At 50.2% G+C, this 15,632-nt stretch overlaps 1 protein-coding gene across 2 annotated transcripts in view; it reads right to left on the minus strand.

Annotated features, from left to right (window-relative positions):
* Positions 1-260: 260 nt before the first annotated feature.
* Positions 261-15,632, minus strand: part of DPYSL2 (dihydropyrimidinase like 2) — a 71,470-nt gene continuing 56,098 nt past the window's right edge. For both annotated transcript variants that reach the window (XM_037167101.2, XM_053668131.1), the window contains 6 exons: positions 12,836-12,992; positions 12,265-12,406; positions 9,617-9,787; positions 5,214-5,393; positions 4,285-4,450; positions 261-2,766 (listed from right to left, as the gene is read on the minus strand). In XM_037167101.2, the coding sequence (XP_037022996.1) occupies positions 2,675-2,766; positions 4,285-4,450; positions 5,214-5,393; positions 9,617-9,787; positions 12,265-12,406; positions 12,836-12,992 (908 nt within the window). In that variant the 3' untranslated portion in view covers positions 261-2,674. The remainder of the gene's footprint in view (positions 2,767-4,284; positions 4,451-5,213; positions 5,394-9,616; positions 9,788-12,264; positions 12,407-12,835; positions 12,993-15,632) is intronic.

Below are 15,632 nucleotides of genomic sequence, written 5' to 3' on the forward strand. Positions count from 1 at the left end.
CTAACCCACATGGCCCCAGGCAGTTCCCAGGGCAGCATTAAGGTCACAGCTGGACTTCATGGCCCCCGTGGCCTCTCTAGGATACAGCTGCCCAAAGAGCTCTGCTGGGAATGAGACCTCGGTGGCCTGAACGTTACAACCTGGACATGCACTGAAAACTCTTGAGTTGGGAGAGTCACCCACGAATGCTTCAGGACGGGTGGTTTTGTGGGAAGGCCCAGCCAGCAGCTGTCTCTCGAACATCTCAACAGACACTGCCGTGAAACAACCACATTTTGCTTTATTAGGCGTTCCATGGTAATATAACACAGCGTTCTTAAGGAATAATAAACACGAGACTTGGTTTTTCTTTTTTTTTTTTTACCATCATTATTTTGCCATTGAGACAGTGGTTACAAAACAAAGGTACTCTTCTGGCTACACACACGATGATGAGTCGGCCTTAGCAACGAGAGCTCCTCCACTCACGGGTCACAATCACAATCCCAGGGGTTAGAACCATCTATTATTAAAGCCTACACGGTTTTAGAGCATCAAGTCACTGGAGTTATTCAGTTCTGAGCACTGTCGATTTAGTTTAGCGTTTACGTATGACATTCATTGAACAGACACACAAAGCAAGCCAACAGGGAAACATGCTTACACAGCCTGCGGAGATCTTCAGCTTGTAGGTCGTTTTAAGAAAACAATCCAAGTAACCGAAATGACCATGACCTGGCCCAGGAAAAGCAGGAAGACTCAAGTGAACACTGAAGAGCTGCGAGTGTTTCTTAGAATTGAAACAAAAAAATTCTTTTTTTCCAACTGGTTCAAATTTCTTTTAAGTGCAGGTGAAAAAAAAAGCAAATATATTAAGTTAACCAATTATTCTTTACAAGTGCAATTTCTTTCTCAAATAACAAATAAACAACAACAAAAAATAAACCCAAACCATAACCCCAAAGGCAAAATGTGTGGAGAGACGAGTGGAATGACAGGATGGCCTACTTTTCCGTGTTGCACGTTATGAAAGCAGATTTGGTGTCACAAAAGCCTGCAGACAGAACACCGCTCAGGAAAACCTGTGAACATGCCCGAAGGAAATGCGACACAGATCGGCAAAGACAGGGACAGTCACAAAGGCAGCTCGTGGAGAGGGTCACTGAGACAAGGAGGGGACGATGCTGACACAGATCACCTTCAGTCTCTAAGGGGCCCATGTTGCATTTGCAAGGTTTTCTCTTGACAAAAGCTCTAATGTGACGAATCGTTCACTAAACAGATGTTTCCTCTTGCAAAGTAAAATGGACTTCAAGTCCAATAACCCAAGAATTTTCTGAGTTTAATGCCCTCCCTATATTGTGTGATGTCTTTCAAAATAATGGGACAAAAAATATATATCCCCCCCCAAAGTGAGGAGCCCCAGTATGTTCTGGAACCCCAACAGATACTTAAGCCAGCAAAGAGGTTCTTGAGGCCAGACTCCCACCAGCTCAAGAACTCTGAGCTGGCAGCTGGCTTGAAGGACTGGTGGGCTCACTTGGGCTTTGGGGCTCCACCTCCAGGTTTGAATGTGTCTGACCAGTTACCACTGCTCGAAGGGAGAACTCCCACATTCTGTAGCCTCAGACTCCTGCCACATCTCGGCACTGAATCAGGGTCTTTCTGGGCCCACGTGGGATAGTGGGGTAGATACCTTGGCCTTCCCTGCACCTGGGCGGTGGCTCAAACTCACTTGCATATCCTGTAACAATGGGGGGAGCACCAGTCTCACAGGGACAAGGACAAATTACTACAGTTGTGGTGACAAAGCTCACATCCTCCCAGTAGGTTCTGCAACCACAGTGGACGGGTAGACCTGGTTATCTGAAAGGCAGTGGGAAGAGAGAATGGTATCTCAGAGACAAGGACCAGAGGAACACAAAGAAATAGTCGTGAAATAAACTGAAAGCAAGAGAGAGAGAGAGAGGAAAGTGAGGACAAGAGCATCCTCCAAAGGTTTAATCTGCAGCAAAATCCAGGCCAAAAAGAACACCTGCCCTTTATCACCAGCTGACCCAGAAGAGTATAGCTGGTGGCGTGGACACTCCGGAACCTCCCAGGAGGGATGCAATGAGTTGGCCGACCATCCTCAATCAGCTTGGTGGCTGCGTAATTGCATCATTAGGATGTCCAGTTCAAACCCCTTGGATTAACATTGAATTAGGCTTTCCAATTTAATATGAAAAAAAAAAAGAAAGAAATCTCCTACCTCCCCCACCCACCCCCACTCACCCCCACAAAGAAAATGTTTTGTCTCTTTTAAATTTAAAAGGAAATAGGCAGCTCTGGGCATTTCACTTTATCTTCCCTCGAAATGGAAAGGAAGATGACAGGTACACTAGAGGTTGAGGTGGAACACACCCTCAGGGTGATTTGCGCTGTTTTGCATGTCTGAGTGGTGGAGATGGTCTCATGGATGGGGCTGATGGAGAGACTTGGTGTGACCTTGGTAGATGTGCGGGGAAGTGGGTGAGCAAAATCAGTGACTCGGTGAGGGATGGAGTGTGGGGCCCAGGAGGGAGCCCCGTGAACTGGCTGCCCCACAGTAACTATCACAGGCTCTTAAAAAAAAAGAGGGGGGGGGGAGGAAGGAAGTCTCAGAATGTCCTCAGGTGTCCCATCGCCCGACCCCAGTGGAATGGGCCCTGGAGCTCTAGCCCAGGCTGGTGATGTTGGCACGGCCACCAGGAGGTGCCACAATGCGCTGGGTGGTACGGCGGGGAACGTTGTCATCAATCTGAGCCCCTGGGGAGAGAGAGGGGTGAAGGTCAAAAACACAGTCTCAGAAGTTCCTGCTTTCACTGAAATAACACAGTGTGGGGGCAAAAGGGCCAGGCCCACTCTCCATCCTGTCAAGACCTCACTGACAGCTTCAAACACAGAGAAGGGATGATGGGCTTAAGGTGACCAAAGACGACAGTGTTAACACACGCCCTGCAGAAGCCAGTTGGATCCATCACCTGAAAATGTGAAACTATGTAGGAAATCACACTGCATTTTACACTTTCGACAGACTCGGCCTACAGCCCGCCCGTGCTGTGTGCTAGTCGGGGGGTGGCCTCCGAGACACTGCAGCCCTCGTCTGGCACCACACCCCCCCAACAATACACATCTACCCATCCCGCCAAGAGGAGGAGTAACGATGGCTCCCCACAACTGAATGGCCTGGTAACATGACGACACAGACATCGTCGTGCCCATTCTACCTGACGACAAAACCACAGCTTGCTGTTTTTAAATTTTCTAAACATGGGGAATCTGTGTATGGCATATATGGCAGTGTTCTAAAAACCAGCACATCTGATGACGAGAATAAAAACGATCAGACTGTTTTAATAGCCCAGCTACAGAGCCACATGCGCAGCTTGGGGAGCTCTGTTCTAGCCACGGGCCAAACAAAGGGGGGCACTTAGAGTGAAGAAGCACTAGAATCTTGACCCGTCCTCTCATTGTCCCTGACACCACATATGTTATCCTAGCAAATAGCTAACGATTCTCAATTGGCTCCATCCAAATACTTGATGTGCTTATTAATTCAGTTCATCCTCACAACTCCGTAAGGCAGCTATACTATTGTACCCATTCTATAGATGAAAAGACTGAGGCACAGCCAGCAAGCATCCAGACTACAAAACTGATCTGTTGAAGCTCCATACACTGAACTACCACAGCACGCAGTTGACCCCTAAAGCACACAGGGGCTGGGGTGCCAACCACCCACATAGACAAGTCTGCATGTAATCCTGACCCACCCCAAACTTAATTACAGCTTGCCCTTCACATCTGTGGATTCAACCAAACGTGGCCCAAAAATGTTATCTTCGGTTTGCGTTTGGGAACTTCAGTTTGCATTTGGGAATGATAAAACACCGTTTCTGATCCGCGTTTGGTTGAATACACAGATGGGAAGGGCCAACTGCACTTATTGAAAACAAGCCGCATGTAAGTGGACTGCACAGTTCAAGCCCATGTTGTTCGAGGGTCACCTGCACTGAAATACCACCACACCCTTTTTAGGGTGGAAAAGGATTACATAGTATCTTAATGCAATATATTGGGTATTACACGTGATAGAAACCGATGTCAGGATCCGGAAACCCAACTGGCCACTGGTGGAGCATTACATCCCTGGTGGTATTACTGTTTCCCACTTTGGGGAAAATGGGGATATCATTCATTTCTGCTTCGTCTCCTTTTCTACACAAGTGATTCCCGATTTACCAGACCCTGCAGAACTGGGCCCTCCCCAAACCATAACCGTACCAGACAAGCTGAATCCGGACTGGTGCAGGTTCCGGACAGGTGGGGCCTGCTGCTTGGCTGGAGACGTCTTGGCGGATGAGGCTGGGGTGACTGTCTTGGGCGTCACAGACACCTCGCACACAGGCCCATCGTACAGGCCACGGGGAACTCCTCTCAGCTCTGCCAGCTGCAGGACACAAGAGCCCCTCAGTCACGCCACACTCACAGAGGATGCCTCCCTGGGGACCTCCCGATGGGGAAGGAACAGAGGCCTGTGAGACTCTCAGGGGACGAGGGTGACACATGGACAGATGTCGGCATGGGCCAGCCCCATGATTCTAGGCCCATGGTCTGCCAAGGTGGGTCATGGGGAACTGGTTGCTCTATAGAAGTAAGTAGTTATCCCCAAAGCACTTCCATTTAAACCTACAGGAATCCCAAATGTATTATGAAAAGGACCTGGTTTCATGTTTGAGATCTGGCCCCAGACTTTCCAATCTCTCTCCCTGGGATTCCCTGACAACTCCACTCATCCCAGCGTCACAGCCCCCGGGGCAGACCAGTCCCCACACACCGAACACACCATACACTTTCCATGCTGGTGACGTTCTCTCTGTTTAATTCCCTTATCTTCCTTCTTTGACCTGTCAAATTTCTACTTTCCCTCCAAGACCCAACTCCAAATGCCCTCTCCCACATCCCTTTGCCTAGCGGTTCGCTCCTCTGCACCTTTACTGCAGCACACGGTGCGGTCTCGCTTCATTCTGGGCAGCTGCGGACACACCTGCCTCCTCCGCTGGCGTTCTGGACCCAGGAATAAGAACGCCATGTTTCCTTTTCCTCTGACTCCTCCACATTCATCTCAACGTTCGCACTCAAAGTGCTTCGAAGGGTTTATGAAATCAAATGGAATCCATGACAAAGCAGTTCATAAGACCAGAGCAACTCACCCTGCTCCTTGCCTTGATACGCTTGTAAACAAAATCAGGGAAGGGCTTTCGGGGGATGTAGCGCCCAGAGCCTTCGGTGACGTGAAGGGTGCCGTCTTCTAGGACAATCTTGCCCTGGCTGATGACCACCAGGGGAGAGCCACGGCACTCCATGCCTTCAAAGATGTTGTACTCGAGAGCCTAGAGGAAGGGACGCAGGCTGCGTTAGGATATGCCCTGCCGCCCTGGAGATGAGGGAGGATTCTGCATGCCAGCAGTGATTTTGTTCTAACTCGAGCTCCCACCAGGTCAAATGCAAAGCCCTCCTGTGACCAAGCTCTAACTTTCACCTTGAAACAGGCCATCCGCAAGGAGGTTTCCCCTGACTTTCCCATCTGTTAGCGATGTGGTTAAACTGAAGTCCCTAAATGAAAGGACTGTGGTAATTTAAGAGGCTTACCTTCCTAAGATGTTTGAGGTTTAGTAATTTCCCAACCATGCAGCAGCACTTTAGGTTTCAAGCTTTTCAGGGTAAAAGAGTGGCATATCTGTGTGCCCTCTTAGAAAGTATGCCCGGGACCAAGGCAACAGAAGGCAGGGGCTCTGTGCTCAACATAAAAACTCCATGTGTCAGGCTCACTTGTCACTCACTCGGCCTACCCAGGGCGATCCCCGGATTCCCAGAGGCCTCCTGCTCCCTCCTGTCAGCTGGCTCACGGTGCCAGCGGGCACACGGTGCCAGTGCCTTGGTGCTGAGCCCAGGAATGAAGTGTTAACTGGCAGCTCCAATGGCAAAAAGCAGCTTGGGCCCCTGGGGCATTCGGACAAGTGAACAGAGAGCATCTCTGCTCAGTGCCCTGGTGGGTAAACACGGAGAAACCCTGGCCAGCTCCTATGGCACATTCAGTGCCAAAATACAGCTGTGCTGATGGAAAGCAGCACCGAGGGACTGCCGATATTGCTGCGCCCCCCCGCGTTCCACTCATCCGGTAGTGGAAGCTACCGAAGGAGCAAGGCAGAGAGGCATCTGGGAGGAGGGAGGGGACTTTACAAGGGAAACCTGGGACCAGTGTGTGTCCCCAAGTCTTTCATCGATTCTAAGATACTCTTCCCTGAAGTCAGAATGTGTCTTACAGCAGATGGATCTGCACGGTCAACCGCTGTCAGGGCAGACAGAACCGAGTTCTTCCAGAGGGGTGAACTTTTTTAGGTTTGCAATTCCCTCCAGCCTAGAAGGCCACCACACTGAATTCACTTGATATTCAATTCTCAGCTTCAGGTTTTTCCAGACCCTGCTGGCAGCAGGAACTCCAGCCTCCAACTTACATGAATACCAACTTCCAGTTCATATTCTCCAAGGGGGCACTTTGCCCTCTGTACCCAAAGCCAAAGTCAAGGCTCGCAAGCTATTTGCCACCCGTCCTCCATGGCAGATGCACCACTCACTTATCCTACTTGGAGTATGTTTGGCCCTCTGGGTGGCACAGCAGATCTTTATAGGGGTCTCCTCTTACTTTCCTCATCTTAGTTCCCCTTCATGGTGGCACATAAACCAATGAATATCTGAACATCAAGGGCACCTTAGATTTGGTGAAACCAGAGCTGTGTGACTACAGGCAGATCCCTTTAGTCCTGCCTCAGAACTTCAGTGTCTTCAACTGCCTCCCTCACAAGGCTTTGTAATGATGACAACACAAAAAGCAACCTCTGTGTGTCAATCCAGTAAGAGAATTCTGTCAGCTCTGCAGTGACCTTTGAGAAGGCACCTGCCACCCCTTAGGAGCTGGACCAAGCCACACCGCTGCCACATCCCAGCACAGCTGTCCACACTCTCTCTCACACAGTGCCTGGCACCCTCCTGAGCAGCGGAGACAACCTCGGACCCGGTGCCATCTGCCTTGGGCTCACCTCCCAGCCCTGGCACAGCCTCCTGTGTAACTCTGGACAAGTTCCTTACACCCCTCAGAGCCTCGGCGTCCCCATCTACAACAGGAAATGGCCCGCTCCCAGGAACGGCAGTAGGATCGCGAGAAAGGAAAGCAGGCACTGAGAAAGTATTCACTCACTCACTGTCTGCTCTTTCACTGCCTTCCTGTCCCGACAAGATCGAAGCCCTGTAGTGTCGAAGACATCGTAAGACACATATGCTGAGTTTAAGTGCCTGTGAAGGACCGATCACGAACCCCAGCAAGAGCTTCGGGTCCGCTCCCATTGTGAAAAGATGAAGAACCAACCCTGCAACTCTAAGTGACTTGAAATTGGCAAATCCAGTGGTCAGATCACAGCTCCTCTGGTTCAGAGCCCACCCTCTGTCACACTGTGAGGTGGCCGGGCTTTATCACTCACCAGGTAGAAACATTTTTAACCTACATCCACACGGGCCCCTAAAACTACTCATCTGAGAGGATGCCTGGAAAAGCCAAGCAGAGACTTAGCAACTGGCTGTCAGTAACAATCAGCTAAATGCTCCAAAATAAAGCTAATTAGCACGTGGCAGAAACACTGTGCTACACAGGACAGCCTCCCGTGTGTATGTTGCACAAGCGTGCTCAGGGTGCGCTCTTCTAAACAGGTGAGGATGGAGAGGCACTTTTAGAAGTCAGCAAGTCTTCCACAGGGCTGCTTGAAGGGAAAAGGAGGGCGGAACCTAGAAAGGTCCGGGTGCTCAGTCTGCAGGGCAGAGGCTGCCTTCTCCCATCACAGTCCCTGTCCAGCCTCTCTTCTGCCAGGTCAGGGCTCCAAACTCCAGCTCCCTCACTTGGTCATCTCCAACTGAAATAATGTTCCCCCTTTGTATCACCTCTGTGGAAAGGGCTTGCGATCTCCCCACCTAGCCCTGCCCCCCTAAAGCTGCACACATAGTCTGCCCGGACAGAGCGCTGGACAATTCCGGGTTCTAATTCTGGCTCTACCGCAAAATAGCCATGTAACATTAGACTTCGCTCTCGAAGCCTGGGTTTATTCATCCTCCCCACTGGGATAATAATACCATCCCTTATTGAAAGGCTGAATGAAAGAGTGCATGTGAGGGAGTATGATGTTAAATGTGGGTGAATGGGGGGTTCACTGGGCAGGACCCCAGGATCTTGGCCTATAAAGAAGCCATCCTGGACCCCACGAGGTTGTGGTCCAGGTGACAAGTTGGGGTGGCCATAAGGCTGTGCTGTGAAGCTAAGCCAACCAGCAGCAGAGGAAAGAAAAAGTCAGCTCTAGATAAACACTGAGAGCTGAGCAGCCCTCCCGGGAGGCACCCACAGGTGCCGGGAGAAGCCAGTGGCGAGCCCCACACTTCCATCCCCTAGGCCCCTCGAGAGAGAGCTGGGGGGAGGTGGGGTGCCATGAGGGCCCAGGCCAACCTGGAGCAGTGCCAGAGGCCCAGCCGCAAGCTGCCCTGGCGCCGGGGAGATGGCCTCTCTGCTGGCCCCGGCTAGCTGGGGTGGGCCGCCTAGACTCGGACTCCCTGTTGGGCCAGCTTTCAATTCAGAACTGGATCTAGACTATCCTCTTCAGTTATTAAGAATTCACTCCATTAAGAACTCTCCTGTTGGAGAGTTTCTGACCAAACACTTGGGTCTTATGCCCATTTCTATTCTAAAGCTCCCCCTCTGTTGATATTCTTTCCATATTATATCTATCCAGATAGATGTACAGATGTAGCTGTACATAGACACACATGGAATTTTTCTATAAAGCGCCAATGGTACCTAACCTCTCCACCCAATGCCCCTGCTCTCGCAAAACTGCAGACCTTCAGAGACCTCGTCAACAGCCCTCCTTCTCAACTGATTTGGTGAGACTTGACATGAAGTCACTGGCCCAGGGTCCCAGTAACCTGACAGGGCAACCCCAAACCCTGCGGTCTGGACTAAGAGACCAGATACTGCACAACTCCAGACCCTGAAGTCCTGTCAGAATGGCTTTGGGGTATTTATCTTCTCTTTGGGAAGAAGTCAAAGTCATTGAGCGCCTCGAGGACACTAGTGCACCTGTCACACAACAATGACAGGAGAAAACAAGGACTTAAAAGAAAAAGCGTGCACAGTGTGTATTTAGGTCCCTTGCACCAAGCACTCATAAAAGGTGCTGCACCACACTATAAAAATGGAATGCTGCCTTGACTCCTAGAAGCTTCTAAGGTCCTGGCATGACTTTAGAGGCTCTGAATGTCTATACATAGAGTCCTCTGTCTCTAAGAGAAGCTGTGGTACTCCAAAATGATAAGAGTACCTTCTTGTCTGTCTTATTGACCTCCCTAAAAAAAAAAGTTATTTTTCTCTGCAAATTGCAAGTTATAATGTATCCTGGGAAAAAGTTCATTCCTACCACAGTGAGTTCTTTTCATAAACCCCAGGGACTCTCCAGGCCTTGGTCCCTCCTCTGTGACCGATTTGATGGGATCAGCCCACACAGTTAACAGGCCTTACGCTGTTGTGGGTCTTGGCGGAGATGGTTTTCACACTGTCAGGGTCCCAGATGACCAGGTCAGCATCAGATCCCACAGCGATGCGGCCCTTCCGGGGGTAAAGGTTGAAGACTTTGGCTGCATTGGTGCTGGTCACGGCCACGAACTGGTTCTCGTCCATCTTCCCAGTGACCTGAAGGGCATAACACACACGCGCACACACACCAAAGGCAGGTCAGACAGCAGAAGGCTGGAACACAGGTTGGCCACGAAAGTGAGCACACTCTTGACACATAAAACTTAGATGGACATGAGGGCATTACGTTGAGTGAACCAATCTCAAGTGGTCACATAGTACATCTCATTAAACAAACATTCTCAAAATAACAAAGTCACAGAGATGCAGGACAGGCCAGGAGGGATGTGGAGATCTGTCCGGGGGCAGGGGTGTGACTGTAAGGGGTGGCATGAGGACGACCTCCGTGGTGATAGAGGTCGTCGGTATCTTGTCTGTGGTGGCCGGTTGATGTGAATCTATTCGAGACACAATGACGCAGACACAGACACGCACGCGCACCATCGTCGATCTCCAGGTTTTGATATCTGACTATAATTATGGGAAATGCAACTATGGGGCAAAATGGGTCTTATCTAATAAAAAAACAAAATAAAATAAAGCTGCCAGAGCTGCCACACCTCTTCAGGAAACGTCACGGGGCGAGCCTGAGTGCTGGCTGGTCTTTCCAAAGACACGGGCGCAGACCCAGGCTTCTGTCTGGCCCACCTACAGTCTCAGCTCCACCCTGGGTTTCTGCAGCTGCAGGTGCCCATCGCACCTCCTCACATCCCTCCTGTGCTTTCTCATCTCTACCGCTTGTGACCCATGTCCCTTTATGGATAGAATTTGAGGGCATGATGGCGTATTTCTGAGTTAGGAAACCCACTCTACGGTTCATAGAAAATCGAGCAAAGGAAATGAGCTGGTTTTCAGAAAAAGAGAAAAACAGCAATGGCCCATGAGCATATGAAAAAAAATAGTCACTCCAATCAGTCATTGAAGGGACTGAATAACCAAACTCACCAGTCAAGTCAGTACCATTTTGGGGGTGTTAATAACCCCAATGTGAACCTGGTAGAAGTACCTGGGGGTCGTCATATGCTGCTGGCAACATGCAACTCAGTGCCATCTTTCTGGAAGTGACTTTGACCCTGTACATGGCAAGACCTAAAAACTACACACACCCTTTGTCCCAGCAATGCCACTTCTAGAATTTCTCCTAGGAGCACAGTGGCAGACGTGTCTGGGATGTACATCCCATAACAAAATCGGGAAGAACTAGGTGAGGCTCCACATGGGGACCAAGACTGGATCGGTGGACTGTGCCAGCCCACCCAGAGGGGCCGTTGATTTGTCCCCTGGGTGGGAAGTGGCTACTTTGTCTAAGTACAATGCAGTGCAATTTTGAAACTATCTCACTGTTCACCTTTACCACCAAGAGAGAAAACTTTGCTTGGTAATGTTAAGACATAAAAGTGCATGACAGCATTAGAATTGCATACTGCTTCCGCTTTCACCTGCTCTGAGGCTTCCATAATCTACTTCTTTGGATTCTGTATGAGAAAAATAAAATTCCACCGCAGGTGTGACCTCCCAGTCATGGGAAAAATAATTTACACTTAAAGGGCATATCCAATCCCTCACCATACACACATGCAATTAAAAATCAGTTTCAAGATCACTCATGCAGTTAACACCAAACTACCATCAAAACAGAAACAAACAACTTTTCCTTCATGGAAAAGCATCAAAAACAACATAAATGTCTGAAGAATTGGAAATGAATTAGAGTTCAGCATTAACATGGAAACCTCCAAAAAAAACAACCAAGATTTTCAACTACATTTAAGGATGTGGGGACCTTTTCATTATGTATCATCTCATTGAAACAGGCCACAGAATAGTACGTATGAGGCCACGTTATTTACACACTCACACACATACATATATGCACACACGTGTGTTCTTGCACTGGCAAAAGATGAAGAGACATTGGCTGATATGTGAAAGATGGTGTTATGAGTAGTTTTTAGTCACTTACGTTGTCTCTGGAATAAGGCTGTGTTTTCTGCATGATCTAAAACCTTCATTTAAGGAACAAAACCTGTCCGGTTATTATTTTAAACTGCTTAAAATGGAAAAGCCACCAGATCCGTCAGGGCCACAGTCTGTTCCCAGCAGGCGTGACAGAAGCCTGCAGCTGTGGGAGGTAGAAATGCGAAGCCCAGAGAGCCCTAAAAACACTTCTAAGGAAACTGAATGTGTTTCTAAGAGCAAAAGATTAACTGAGAAAGTCACCACATCCTTAAGGAAGATTTTTCTTGACTGATCAAAAGAGTTTCATTTTAACTCTGTGGAGTCGTTTTTTTTTGTTTGTTTTTTTTTTCAGTATCCACTGATCACAGATGATAATTTAAAAAATATATATGAAATGACCTCTATAAGGAGTGTTTTTGGATTCCCCCAAACCTAAGAAATATTGTCACACAAGTACCAGCTTCTAGAATTTCCTCAACTGCCATTTCAAGGCAAAGCGACATGAGACCCGTGGCCCGCAGGGGAGGAGGCAGGGAAGGCAGAGACCTGGCAGGAGTGGGAAGGCGGCTGCTTACCACGGCCTTATCCCAGACGACAGACATGCGCTCCTCGGTGCCGTTGGTGCCCTCTGGGATCAGGGTGAAGTTGTCCTTCCCCACAGCCTTCTGGGCAGTGTTGAAAGTGCAATGGGCACTGCCAGTCACCTGCAAGTCTCCGCTGCAAGCAAACCCAGGCAGCAACAGTAAACGGTCAAAGCTGGTTGCATTTCTTTAATGGGCCAGGCCCAGGATAGTTTTTGAGATAACACATTCTCCCCTTGGGAGATAGGAAATTTGGGAAGATACAATCCTGAGGAAAATCCGTTCCAAGTGCCATCTAGGGGTGTCACTGCACTATGGGCAGATCTTTCTGATCCCTCATTCATCCCCTTTGGTTGACTTTCAAGATGGTTTTTATTCTGAATCTCCCCTCCCCACCTAATGGCATCAAAGCGATAACCCCCATTCCCGTTCAGTGATCTGAGTTTGCAGAATGTGTGTCTGTCTGTCTGCAAGCCTGCTTTTGCTCATGGGATGATCCACCAGGTCATGTTGGATCTGAGCAAAGACTGAGAATGTGAAGCGTGAACAAGTCTCCAAGACTCACCAGGACAGCAAGGAGTTCAGAAAATCCGGGGTGGTCGGGTCGGGGCTCAGGGGTGGGGAGGTGACGAAAGCTGCGGCCTTCGCCCAGTTCTTGCTCCAATAGTGGGAGCCGTCGGTTCCCAAGCTGGCAGTGATGGGCTCGCCGTACACCACGGTTCCTGACGAACGGATGACAAAGCTGAGTGCCATGCCACACGAGAGAAAGGAAGCCACCCTTGCCGGGAGTACCCACTGCCCAGGCAGCGTGTCTAGGACTCTCGCCATCCCTTCAGAACGGTGACAGCCTCACCTCACGGGTGAGGGTGCAGATGCCCCAGGAGGTCAGACACCACAGCCACCAGTCACCCATCCCTGGTGTGTTCCCCAAGAGTCCACCCTGGGACCCTGTTCCTCTAACCCAGCCACTCTCCCAGGGGATCCGCCACACCACCCCTCCTGCACTGCCAATCCCCAAGCCCATCGCCAATCCCGGACTACACTCCAGGACCCAGTCCTGATGGCTACGGAGACTCCAGTTTTGGGGTGATCCCTGGTGTTTCAAACTCAACCTTCCTGCTCCGCAAATCCTCCCCAGCCCTCCCGACACTTCCCAGCCCTCTTCTGAGTGTCTCGTCTGCTTAATAAGCTGAGAGAAGAAATTAGACATGATATCAAGGGGCTGAAGCATTTGAGAGCAAATACAGATCAGCCCAAGCAGCAACTGGGACTCGGAGTCACCCCCTGAAGGGAGGGGCCTCTAGCACTACCGACTCGCAGCCGAATGAGAAATAAAGGACTTGCACAGTTACACTACTGAGACTTGAGGGCTTCCAGAGCCGACTCTGACTTAATTAACATGCATCAAGAAAGAACATGTGCTCTCTGATGCTCAAATCCGGCCCACTTCTCCGTCCATTCACACACAGGCCCCAGAGGTGGGTCGCTTCTATCCACAAGTCCCGATGCGTTAAAGCCTGAAATGCGGCATACTTTCCTCCCACCACATACCACCCCTTAAGCCTGGCCTCCCTCATTTGTCCCCACCTCATTCCAACAGAGCCGACCAGTCAGAGTTTAGATTTGCTTTTGCTTTCCCAACCTCCTTCGCCACCTCTCCGTTCACTCTCTGTGACACGCAAAGGTGCTCTTCCTCCAGCATGACCCCCGCAGGCTGCTCCCTAGTGAGAGGCCTCCCAAGCAGCATTCTGCCTCCAGAGACAACAACAAACTCCTCCCTGTCACCGGATGCCTTTCAGTGCCCAGCTGCCTAACCTCACTGACCTCCCCCTGAACATCATTCAAAACTCAATCCCAGCCTCCACTCTAACAATCCAATAACCACCCTGTTTGGAAGTTTTTGATTCTCCACTAGACAGAGATTAATGTAAAGAAAATGAATCTGCCTGTGCATAGTAGGACTCCATAAATGCATGCTGAATTGATTAAAGGGTGTAAGCTCTTATTAATGAAAGGCATCAGCTGGAATGGGACGTCAGGCCGGCCACACCCCACCAGGACTTCACCCTCCCCCCGCCCCCCGAACCACAGGGCTCCCCCTCCCCCACAGTGGTCCTGCTCTCCACACACAGAGTCCTTGGGGCCAAGTGCTGCTCAGTCAGGAATGTGTCTCCTTTCCTTTTTACAGCCTTTGCAAGGCCTTATCTCTAGATATTAAACCACAACACCCTCTATGTTGCAGTTGCCACTCAGAGCTGGCTCCTTACAGCTGTCTCCTCCAGCCTCAGGAATGTCACAAAGGAGTCCCTGTTCAGCCAGAGACCGTTAGCAGCCAGGCAGGGAGCTCACTCGGAGACATCATAACGACGCAGAAGCAGGAGGGAGGTCTCCACACTCGGGGGAGCCTCACAAATGAAGCCCCCAGGAAAACACAGGCCATGCTAAGAGTCACCAGGAAGGTGCCCCGGCTTCCAAACCCACTCACAGCCTCCTGGGTGGAACTTGGTCTGAGGAGCCAGCTGGGTGGCTGCACAAACTGCTCCAGCTCATCCCAACGTGGAAAAGCACCGAGTAATGAGAAGGCCTTGGCAGCTGCCAGGTCCATTTATGAAATGCAAGTGGCTGAGCAGACCCAGCCTTGCATGGTTTTCCAAGACCCCGCTCCCAGCTTCTGGTCAGCAGCTCTGCTACCCAGCCAGCTCTGAAGGTCCCACTGGCTACTGTCACTGCACAAGGGTGGGTGGGGCTGGTGGAAGTCATTAGGAAAACAAAAGGCTCGGGACTCATAACCCTAAAGGTTTCCTGGTTTTGTTGACATGAAAACGTTCAAGAGAGCAGAACTGGTTGTAGAAAAAAGAGCGGCTTGAGGGTCTTGAAAATCCTTGGACAAACATCAAGAGGTTCCTGATTTTCCTGTAACTTGCTATCATTGCTCATCCTCAGCCTGACTCTGCTCTTCAGTCCTGGCTCTGGAAAGCTCAGGACAAGGAGGGGTGGTTCGGGATTCCTGGCTCCCACCTGTGTGAATGCCCCTGACGGTGGTCTTCATCTCAGCACGCGAAACACAACTGCAGTCCAGGGAGGAGCTGGCACACACAGAACACGCACCTCACCACAAAGGAATGCACACGGCCTTCAGCCTCTGGAAAACTAGAAATGGGTCAGCTTCAAGGCCACTGCTGACTAGACCAGCTTCCTTAGACCCAAGCTGGGCGGGGATTCCTGGGCCAGGCCAAGTGGAGACAGGGCACTTGGAGAAGGAGAGAGGGCTCGTTTCTGCCTTGCCCTGCTCAGATTCCAAGGGTTTTGAGGTGCTTGCTGTCTTTTGGTTTATTTCTTTTCTTCAGTCCCCAAAGGCAAGG

Source organism: Artibeus jamaicensis, unplaced genomic scaffold (genome assembly GCF_021234435.1).
Source record: "Artibeus jamaicensis isolate MK-2021 breed Jamaican fruit bat unplaced genomic scaffold, CSHL_Jam_final contig_477, whole genome shotgun sequence".
Classification (NCBI taxonomy): Eukaryota; Metazoa; Chordata; class Mammalia; order Chiroptera; family Phyllostomidae; genus Artibeus; species Artibeus jamaicensis.